The sequence below is a fragment of the Pelodiscus sinensis genome, chromosome 1 (assembly GCF_052426305.1).
Source record: "Pelodiscus sinensis isolate ZL-2025 chromosome 1, ASM5242630v1, whole genome shotgun sequence".
Taxonomy (NCBI): Eukaryota; Metazoa; Chordata; order Testudines; family Trionychidae; genus Pelodiscus; species Pelodiscus sinensis.
The window spans coordinates 73,388,994-73,400,331 of NC_143052.1; the positions used below are offsets into that span (position 1 = coordinate 73,388,994).

Consider the following 11,338-nt stretch of genomic DNA (forward strand, 5'->3'; position numbering starts at 1 on the left):
AGCAAAGGGCTCTGGCGAGCCCCCTCCCGGGGGTGTAGAGAGCAGAGACTTCTCTGGAAGAAAGGGGATTCCGACAGAGCCGGGGCTCCTCTCCTGCAGGGGGAGCGTGGGGGCCCCAGGGGCGGACAGCGTTAAGTGGCTGCAAGTGAGGCCTAGGAGGAAAAACAACACGAGGAGCCTTCCTGTCAGTGCTGTGGGGGGACAAACCCTACAGCCGGGGGTGGGGAAGCGGGAGCTGATCCCAGCAAGGACGTTCCGGCTTGGAACTGATTCGTTTGTAATCTCGGGAAGAGGCGACCACCTTGAAATTCCTAAACCGCTTCGGTCCCCCTCCCCCAGCTCTCCACCGCGTCGGGGTAGCTACCAAGGGGGGACGCCCCAGAGTCCAGCAAAGGCCCCTTTGGCACCTGCGCTCTAACCTGAGTCTTTTCAAAATACAGTGTCGCTCCCATGCTCCTGGAAGGATCTGACAGAAACTCGCCCTTCCAGACCTACTGGCTCCACCTTCCTTCCCATGCCAGCTGAGTCGCTTGGGATAACAGTGCCCACCGCGCTGGTATTTGGTTGGGCGGTTGTTGGTTTGATGGTGTGAGTCTGCCGCTTAAACGAGAGAGGGTCCCGTTGTCGAATGCAGAGAGAGAGAGAGAGAGAGAGAGAGAGAGAGAGAGAGAGAGAGAGAGAGAGTGTGTGTGTGTGTGTGTGTGTGTGTGTGTGTGTGTGTGTCCCCCAAGCAGTGAGACCTAGAAACAAGGTTAAAAAGTCTCAGAGGGGCAGCCCTGTTAGTATCTAAGATGCCACAGGACTACTTGCTTTTAAAGTTACAGACTAACAGATAGATAGATAGATTAGATAGATCGATTCATGAGCTTTCATGGGCAAACCCCACTTCGTCAGATGAGCTGGAGAGGAATAACAGAAACCCAGATTTGTATAACAGAAAAAGAAGGGAGAAAATACCTGTTAGGGTGTCATTCTATTTCCTCCCTCCTCCTCCCCGCGTGTTTCAAATACATTCACTGTTGTATAGAAATAACAAGCCAGGACCTTGGGGAATCTACTCGGCAAAAGAATATGGGTTTGTACACACACAAAAAAACGATTGCTTTTGCTAAGAGAAGGTGGCTGTTGCCCTGGCTTTCATTTAAGGCTTTAGCTTGAAATATACAAAGAAGCTTTTTAACCCACGCTAGAAGCTAGTCGTGTTCTTCACAACCTAGTTTGATGCCTAAACAAGTCAGAGGAGGGGCCCAATTTGGTACCACTCAAGCAGGACTCTGGCTTTATTTGTCCTGAGCAGGGAGGGTGGACTCTAGGAGCAGCGTGGTCACTCTCCGGAATACCACGAGCCTCTCAGGAAAATGCCCTTTCTTCCTCTGACTAGCCATTGAGCCTAATATTAACATCAAAACTCATATTGTCCGGCTGTGAGTGGACCCCCGAAATCCGCGTCGATTCCGCCGCGGGGTAACACGAGAGATTGTTTGGAGTCAGTTTGAGTAAAGAAGGTTTTTCATTAAATAAAGAAAATATTTCCCCAAAAGAGACTCCCTGTGACCTCCCTGGCTGGAGCTGACATGCCAGGCTTCCCCATGAAAGTCCTCGGTGTGTTTGCAATTAGAGTGTTTTTGTTTGATATTAATAACGATAATCTTTACCTACGTCTAAAGCCAAAGCAAACAGGCCCTGGAAGCCCACAATCAAGAGGTAATAACTCGGGGAAGATAAGCAGGTTGGGATTTAATCTAGCCTCTTTCCAAAAAGGGGGGGGGGGAGTGTTGGGCACAAAGTGATCAGGTTTAAACTAATGAAAATGATTTTCGGCCTGCGTTTTATGAAATGTGGAACATGACTCCCCGAATGTCTCTCATAAGCCCTGGCTCCTGCGGCTTCACTTGTGTTGCTTAACTCAGAGCCTGTGTAGTTGTTTGTATGGAATCGGACAGTGGGGTGGGGAGGGGGCCATTTATGTCCCGGATCCAAGTGGCGCTGTAATGTACTGTATGGAAGGGAACAGCCAGGTCATTTCGCTGAGGCACTATAGAGTCGCTGAGATGTCCTTGGCCACTAGAATGCCCTGGTGGAACAGCTGGACTGCGGCCACAGGGGTGGTGGGAAGAGATGAAGGTAGGGGAGACGGGGTTTGAATCCCCACTAAATACTACAGTACACATGCAATGTTCTCTTCTTATGCGAAAAGGGTTACAGATTCCAATCCAGTATATTTAGATCAGCGGCCCTGCTTCTTCTTCGGTAAAGCTTTCACCAACTGCAGGGCCCATAGCAGAAGGGGGATCGGATGCAGAGCTGTGGCTGAAATCCAAGAAGACCATGGCACAGGGGCGCGATGCAGCTATAGCCAAAGGGCAAAGTCCGAGGTCTCGGTAAGGAGCCCTTGACAGGGCCGGTTTGTTGTGGCTGTGGGGACCCAGGCTAGCGATTTGCCAGAGCTTTGCCCTTTTAAGGCAAGCGCGGCTGTTTTCGCTGGGAGAAGCGAGGGGTGTGCGGGAGGGCTTGAATAACTCAGCCATGTGCTCACTTGGGTATCCCCTTCTGTAGCAGCAGGGACTAGCAACTTCCCCCATTCTCAAGGCTGCTAACCACCCTCGTCCCTTTGATCTCCCTTGGGAGTCCCAGAAGGCAAGCAGAGGCCAATGTCTTCTTCAGCTGGCTTCTGTGCAAACCCTTCCCGCAGCTCTGGCAGGTACTAATGTGTTTACTTAGGTGCGCCCAGTTCCCAGAGCTGGAGGGAGCCAAACGTTTAGCACGTTGGTGGTGCCCCCTGAATACAGGTCCAAGTGGGAAAGCGATTTTGGCTGCTCGTTAGAGCTGAAGGCGGAGCGCTGGGGGCGGGGGGAAGGGTGGCCCGGCTAGTACTGAGCTAGGAGCTAAAATGTTCAGCGTTGCCCCCTCCCCCAAGGGATCTGAGCTAGCCCGTCACACACCGAATGCTGCAAAGCGGTGCCGACAGCCACTGGCCTCAGCCCTGCAGGCTGCACCCAGGCAAAGCTCCCTCTGATTCCAGTGGGGACTTCTAGAGAACTCGTTTCCTCTGGGCTTTGTTGGCTGAGTCTGGGCATGTGCCTTTGGAATAAAGGCTGCCCGGTAAGTTTAGTCTCAGCTGTTAAATATTTGTAGCCCTGGCCCCTTTACTCAAGCCAGCTCGATGGGAGTTTTGCTGAAAGTGGGTGCTCCAGTAACTGCCTCTTGCCTTCAGTTGCCTCCGCAGTTAATTAGATGTGAGATCCGGCGCTTTTACAGTACAAAATGCGCCCAGCCCCCTACAAGGCTAAGAAGAGAACTTGAGCTCCTAAATCAGTATCCCCGCCACTCTCTCTCTCCCCCTCTCACTCATTGGCATTTAATGGCTTCATTACATGCGCCCCAGTGATTCAATTTTGGGTCATATCTGTAAAGATAGCGGCAGCATGCGGTGATTTTTCATACCCCGAGATTTACATTTCATTCCTACATGTTCCAGCTCTACTGCTGCATCGAGGCCGAATCCTTGTTACACTCACATTTTCTGTATGTAATGTACAGTATGACGTGGGTTTTACCCAAGGAAGCTCACGTTTCTCTCTATTTTTGTTTGTCTCTTCGGTGCCACAGGACTACTCGTTTTTAAAGTTGCAGACTCACAAGACTACCCCTCTGAGACTTTTTCCCCCTTTTCTTCTCCCTCCATCCCCTTTTTATTTTGGAACTGGACTTTTAATACTCCAGTCATCTGAAGAAGTGGGTTGTACCCAGGAAAGCTCATGATAGCATCTACATGTTTTGTTAGTCTTTAAGGTGCTGCTAAACTATTTGTTGGTTTTTAAGTTTTTCCTCTGAGACTTGTTTACAGTGTGTGATAACACTTTCTTTGGTCTCTTATTTTGGACTGTTTTTGGAAGAAAAGTTAAACACCAGCCATTTCCGAAGAAGGGAGCAAAGTCACGAAATAAAATCTGCTGTTCAATAATTTTGCTATTTGAAAAAAAAACCGAATCCTTCTTTTATGGTGGAGGCACATAATCGTAATCTAGTAAAAATATGTTTTAAATTCTATATGTAAAAAAATTATAACAGAGCGATTCCTACCGGCCGAGGGACACCTCTGAAATGCGGTGTTTTCTCCTATGAAACTTTCTTGTTAGTTTTAAAACTCTCTACATTTTTCTCTGTTGTAGCAAGAGTTTGAAAGTCTGGGGCTCGCTGGGATCTCATTCTCAGCATGTCAAGCCCCAGATCAGAAACTCACCACCCTTTCCCCCCCTTACAGCAGCCTCATTAGCCAACCTTGTATTTGGGGTGGAGGGTGTTCTGCTTCTTTTAGTTCCCCTCGCCTGCTTTGCTGCACGTTTGCAAATTTGTTTTGAGATCACTTTACAAAAGGAAGCTGGCTCCTCTAAGGGATGCTAATTACAGATTTTCCTGAGTGACAGCCTGTTTTTTTCCCAAAGAGTCAGGAAGAAGGGAAACTTTAGAGTTCTTCTCAGACTCTTGGGAAAGGCATTTCTAAACAACCTCAAACACTCCAAATAAGCAGCTACCCATTCGAAGACACACAGACAATATTTTGTAAGACACGCCAAAGGGGGTTGGTATTGTAACTGCAAGGTATATTGTACATACCTGGAGAGAGGAACCACTGAAGAGGGACCAGAGCAGTGTACCTAACCCTTGAACGGCAAAATGTATTTGTGAGCAAAGCATAAATCTGTAAACAGGTCTATTATAGTCAGTGTGAACATGCTAAATTAAGTAATAGAGAGGTAGCCGTGTGAGTCTGATCTTGCTACATTAAAAGATCGGTGCGCTACAATCCAAGACAGTCTTCGAGTTACTGCTGACCACAACCGCTTTATTTGGCTGAGGATTTCTTGCAAAACCACGGAGAACGGCTGAATGGCAACCTGGACTTCAATAGAGAGCGCTGAAGCTCAGCGCTTTCCTTTTCTGTAACTTTATTCCCTTATCAGCGCGCTGGCTTTCTTACCGTATTCATTTCAAAGGGGGCTTGCTGCCGGTTTATGGCCCTAAATAACCTGGAACCGTACAGATGTAGCCTTTCCAATGTTTGGATAACGGTATCCCGACTGTTTGAAGGGGTCCGGGCAGGGGTTTTATTTATTAAACTTTTTTATGTCTCCCTCTGATATATTTTAAAATGGGCGTTCACCTTAAAGCAGTAAAGTTCCCCTGTGGGAACCGAACAGTTATAGATCAGGTTCCCACGGGAGTCTCCCCTGAGGGGCGGGGAGTCCGGCGAATACTGTACAAAGAGACGCGTGGCTTTTCAGGCTACCTGCTCCAGTCCGAAGGTCTCCTTTTCAGAAGGGTTTGTGGGTTACAGCCTGCATCAAAGGCAGTCCTTTAATAACCTGTTTCACACCGAATTCCTCGCCAGTCTCGTTTATTTAAAGGGGGCTTGAATAAAACGACTAGACCAAGAGGTAAACTCACAGCCTATGTCTGCGGCTTCTTGAGGGCGGTTAGTCAAAAAATCCTTCTGCTGGATACAGAGAATAACTCGCCAAGACTGGGAATTTCGGACCAGTCGTTCGCAAACGGTTTTATTTAATCCAAAGAACACATTTTCCTACCATATAAAACCCAGCTGAATGTGGCCAAAGGGTTCCTACGCGCTGGCAAATGCCTGTTAAATGGCTTCATTACCACTTTAATGGCCTCTTTAACAGTTTCAATGATCTGCTGCGAGGACTCTGGAAGGCTTTTGACACCAACTTGTGTAAAGTTACTCAGGGATTGGGAAGGGGGGGGGGGGTAGAAATTTTACACTTCCAGGAGGGGTTTGTGGCACTGACAGCTGGGACGCATCTGTAACGGTACAAGTTTGTCTGAAAGCAGAAAATTAGCAACTTCGAAGCACTGCTCTACTGCTGTGTCTCCAACACCATCAGGCCACAGGAAAAAAAGAGCAAAGGAGTGGAAAAGAGATTTTCTAAGGCAAAACAACTACAAATTGTCTTTTGTGAGTAACTTTCCTGGCAGGATCAGCGAACACCAAACCCTGAAATGTAGTCGAAGTGCCCCCTCTTCATTCTTACCTGACAGTGGTATTGCTCCGCAGGAATAATTTGTGAGCGTTATGTGTTTTTTTTTTCATTGTATAAATAATCTAATCAAAGGGCAAAACATCCCCCGGGAAAACGAAGCAAACGGATCCGATCACACCTATACAAACAAAGTGATTCAGTCTGGTTCGAACCGCAGCCCTGCTTGTAAGAAAATCAAGTGATTCAAAGTAACCGTTCACCATTCAGTTCCTGGGAAAAGGGGGATTAAGGTGAGGCTGTAGCTTGTTTACTGCATAACCTGTTGGAAGACGCTTATACGCAGGAAATGTCACGTTTGGGGGTCTCTCTCCTCCCGATTTTTTTTTTTTTCACGCCAAATTGCGAATCTCTCCCGCTGGAGTGGTGGTGACAATCACTACCCCGAAAAAGTGTATGCAAGTTCCAATGTAATAAACTCATCAGACAGTCCCAAGGAGCGGTGCCTAGCAAGTTGTCTCCTGGGGAATGGAGGGGGTTTGCCCAGACAACCTCAGTAGGGGTTGTGGAGGGATATGCTAATAAAGACTAGCCTCTCTGGACCAGCCTCCCGTAACAAGATGTCTATATAAAGAGCCCCGTGCCACAGAGAAAAGACACTTGGTCGGGCCGACCCAATTACTGAGGAAATTGCCCAAGAAAACTGCAGCGAGGCTGGCCGAGCCGGGTTCCCTGCTGACCAGCCCTAACCCCCAAAGATGGAGGTGATGGACAGTTGCCAGTTTTCTCCATCCGAGTTCTTCTATGACAGTTCCTGCATCCCTTCCCCTGAAGGCGACTTCGGGGATGATTTCGAGCCCGGGCTGGCTGCCTTTGGAGCCCACAAAGCGGAGGGGCCGGGCTCCGACGAAGAAGAGCATGTCAGAGCCCCCACGGGGCACCACCAAGCCGGCCACTGCCTCCTGTGGGCTTGCAAAGCCTGCAAGAGGAAGTCCACCACCATGGACCGAAGGAAGGCGGCCACCATGCGCGAGAGGAGGCGGCTGAAGAAAGTGAACCAGGCTTTCGACACGCTGAAGAGGTGCACCACGGCCAACCCCAACCAGCGGCTCCCCAAAGTGGAGATCCTGAGGAACGCCATCCGATACATCGAAAGCCTGCAGGAGCTCCTGAGAGAGCAGGTAGAAAACTACTACAGCCTGCCGGGCCAGAGCTGCCCGTCGGAACCCACCAGCCCAACGTCCAGCTGCTCCGACGGGACGGTAAGAGAAGGGGCGCGGGGCGAGGTCCCGTTACTCTGCGAATTCGGATTCGGGGCGCGGCGGCGTGGAAGGGGGAGAGTTTGGGCTGAGCCCACGGAACCACTAAGGTGCGCTCAGGGAAAGGGCCCCGTGTGTGTGTGTGCGCGCTTGCAAACGGCCTTGTATTGCGTTACCGGGCTGGGGGGATTAATATGTGCAAAGGAGGCCACTTTGGGGGAATGCAGGTAGCTAGAACACAAGCTCGCGGTTTGCATTCCCCACTCCCTGTCGGCCAATATGGTCATTCTCCTTCAGAAGCACGGGTCTGGCCATGCTATACAGGGTCTCCAGTGGGGTTCCGCAGCTCTCCGCCCCCCCCCCCCACTATAGAAATTGCCCCAGCACCGTTGTTCTCCTTTGTGTTTTGTAGCCAATGAAATCCCTCCTGGGGCATGGAGAGCTGAGCCTAGGGAGTGAAGCCTTTGCTGCTCCCCTCCCCCGCCCCAGCCCAAACAATGTTACAGTCTCCAGGGACAAAAGAGAGGGCAAGAGGGGGAGCCACCCAGCTCCAGCGTGGCCCAGAGGAGCTGCTGGTGCGTCCCCTCCCCCCTTCCCAGCAAGTTTGCGCCCTAAGTGCCAGGTTTCAATGTGCTTTCGCTCTGGGAAAGTGTCCGCTGACTGACTCGCCCGGCCTCCCTCCTGCTACCAATCCATTCGCCATGGTTAACGCGGTGCACATTGCGGAGGGGTTCGCCTTTGGCCACGCTGCCCCTGGCCCAAAGGGCCGCTGGAAACGGAGCTAATGGGAGCCCACGCGCGGGGAGGGGGAAGCGCCCAGGCGTGTCGGGGTGGCAGGGCCCCGCTGCTGGGCTGGCCGGGCTGGGCACGGTGTGGGGGCGCTCATTTCTTGTCTGTTTCAGGCTGAATGCACCAGCCCCGTCTGGTCTCGGCGGGGCAGCGGGTTTGATCCGGTTTACTGCCCGGACATCCACAGCGGTAAGAACGCAGAACTCTCCCGCCAGCTGTTTGGTTAGCGCCGTTCCACTGCGGGCATCGTGGCGCCGGTGCAGATGGAAAGGCAACACCTGCCATGAGTGTTCACCCTCCCGGTGATTTTTGCAAACGATGGGGCTGGGTGGACGCCCAAAGGGTCGGCTCCTGGACTCCCCGGGGCTGGGTGGGACTATGGAAAAGAGTTGGAATTGAAAGAGTGGCTAATTAGTGAGCGAATTGAGATTTGCTGGCTACGGAAGGATTGATCCATCCCCCGCCTTTCTCTGTCCCCCAGACAAAAGCACCGCCCTGTCCAGCTTGGACTGTTTATCCAGCATCGTGGATCGCATCTCTTCCACCTCCGAGCAAGCTGCTCTGCCTCTTCGGGACACCGCCTCCCTCTCGGCAAACGCCAGCCTCGATTCCCAGCCGGCTACCCCTCGGACCTCTCACTCCAGGCTCATTTACCACGTATTATGAGCGCTGAGCCTCTGAACCAGCCTCAGCCACTGTTCTTACGTGGGAAGGAGGAAACTCCCACCGTGGAGCAGCCGGGCCTCCCGGAGAACGGCCCATGAGGCACGTGGAATCCAGGAGTTTCAAAATATGTATATACAGGAGGAGCTTTGGAAATTGTATATTTGTGAATGATATTGCCACGTTACCAGGAGATGTATTTGACTAAAGCATTGGTGACACACTGTAGTACTTAAAAAAAAAACACTTGTATTATATTGTTACCAGGCTAACTTTTTGGCCAACATACATAAGCTGTGAACAGAAGGCTGTCAGAAGTGACTCCCTGCAATGCTTACTTCATAATCATTTTTTCTTAACGATCTTGTTTGGAGGAGGCACTTTCATTCCTCCTGGAACAGCCAAGCAAGCAAGAGCTCACTTGCAAACAGTGCTCAGAATATTCGCCCCATAGGACACAAATGTATGCCATACATAGAAACCACTGCTGTCTAATGCTGTATATTTTATTTCCTTCCAGGGGATGCTTTTTGTTGTAAGCAGGTCAGTATTTGGGGTGGGGGTGTTCCTCAAAATAAAAGCAATTGAAATGGTCAAAGGCTGGGAATACATGGTATTCTGAAAATCCTGCTATAAATAAAACGTGTTCTGCTGGAAGTATTTCTTTTGTGGTTCTTTAAAACCATTTCCAAGTACTAAGAACTCTAGCCACCTTTTTTTGATTTATAGCTTTTGGACATGCTTACAAATTCTATGAATTCATCATGATAATTATGCTATTACATATTGCATGTGTCATCTAGAGCAGTGGTATTCAAACTGTGGGCCCGGATCCCCAGGTGGGTCACAACCCCATTTTAATAGGGTCACCTAGGCTGGCGTTAGACTTGCTGGTGCCCATCTCCAGAGCCCCACCCTGCTGGACTGAAATCAAAACCCCAGGGCTTCAGCTTTGGCTAGTGGGGCTGGGGTTACAGACCCTGTGGCCTGGGGTTGGTCCTTGGACTTTGACTTTGCTCCCCCCCAGCTATGAGGCTCTGGCTTTGGCTTCACTCTTCCCCCAGTTGGGGTGGGCAGGTTCAAGCCTCTTAGGATCATGTAGTAATTTTTGCTGTCAGAAGCTGCAGTGCAGTGTTTGAGAACCCTGATCTAGGAATGTCCCAAAGCCTTTTACAAACTAAAGCCCTGGTCCTGCAAAAAGTTAGGGATATGTTTAACTTGAAGCTTGTGAATAGTCCATTTGAGTTCAGTGGCACAACTCAAAGCACCTGCATAAATGTTTGCAGGATCAGGACCTAAAGGGACAATGCAACACTCCCTAGGTGAATGGTCCTTCCTCATGCAAGTTCATCCCAAAGTTCAAAAGTGACTACTATTAATGTACAATATAAAGGCCTCATCTTGCAAACCCTTGTTTAGTGAGTAGAGACCTGCTCCTCCTATTGACACTGATTTCAATGGGAACAGAACTGGGTCCCACTTCTACAGTTCTCATCCTGGCACACCCCCATTTATTTCTGTAGGAGTCATGCCACAGCAAAAATTATAGGATTTGGCCACTTTACCATGTAAGCCAACTGCAGGATTTGGCTTTTAAACTGTACGCACAAAGACTTGTGCTCTCCCTTACACTATCAGTGACAAGGCCTAACAATGTAACAGAGTGGAAGTTGACAGAGTTGATCAAAGTATTGCAAACTGTCTCTTTTTTCACACCCCAAACTACATTTCCAAGGTTCGTGAAACTCAATATTTTGCCTTCATTTTCTTTATTATGCTTCATATAACAGAAGTGCATGCATAATTCATAGACAGCGACAGAGTCATACAGCACTACAAATTGCCAGACAGCCTTTGCAAAATAACGATCTTTTAAAAAATATTTCCTTTCATATACTATGTCATTTCAGTTAACATATTCTACAACGAAAAAATTCCAGCCATTAGTGATGCTTTAGGTATAATCTAAAAATGTCTTCACAGCAATGTCCAGAAAAGAAAGATGGATTCTTTCACTAGCATTCAAGAGTATCTAGCATGAGAAATTAGCCTCTTGGTGTCAGAGCTCATGAACAAAAAGTGTATAAGCTTTGCTAGAATGAACTTATGACGATCTATTTGGCACGGTCATGTTATTATTAGCAATGGGTGCCTTAGAGCACAATCAGGGATGTAATAGTGTAGTTGAATAACCGATTAACCAATATGCAAAAGCTTATAGGTTAATGCTATAGACTACACACATTCCCTCCTTTGCCAGTAAATTTTTTAGCAAGCTGGCCAGGTCCCTGGCTCAGTCCTGGCTCACGCGGGGTCTGGGACCTACCCCCCCACTGCAGCTCTGCATTTAAAGTGTGTTAGGAGCCAGGTGGGCAAACAGTCCAGATCAGGTCCTGCTCACACTGGGTCTGGGAGCTTAACCCCGCCCCAGGACAGGTGCTGCTGCCACCCCACACTACTGCCTGTGTTTTTTAAACTGGCTCCCCTCGTGGGCTAGCTCCCGCCTGGCAACAGCGCTGCTACCTCTGGGTATGTCTACACTGCATTCCTCCTTCGAGAGAGGAATGCAAATGCAGACAAACGAAATTGCAAATGAAGCGCGGATTTGAATTTCCCACGCTTCATTTG

General features: G+C 49.4%; 1 protein-coding gene across 2 annotated transcripts; it reads left to right on the forward strand.

Annotated features, from left to right (window-relative positions):
• Positions 1–1,810: 1,810 nt before the first annotated feature.
• On the forward strand, positions 1,811–9,367 carry MYF5 (myogenic factor 5). 2 transcript variants are annotated; one of them, NM_001286906.1, is given in 3 exon segments: positions 6,758–7,261; positions 8,161–8,236; positions 8,529–8,713. In NM_001286906.1, coding segments are annotated over 3 exon segments (765 nt in total).
• Positions 9,368–11,338: the final 1,971 nt, after the last annotated feature.

Coding starts and splice junctions, on each gene's coding strand:
- MYF5 (XM_006118481.5), top strand. CDS start 6,758: ATGGAGGTGATGGACAGTTGCCAGTTTTCTCCATCCGAGTTCTTCTAT. Junction 7,262..8,528: donor CCAGCTGCTCCGACGGGACG/GTAAGAGAAGGG, acceptor TCTGTCCCCCAG/ACAAAAGCACCGCCCTGTCC.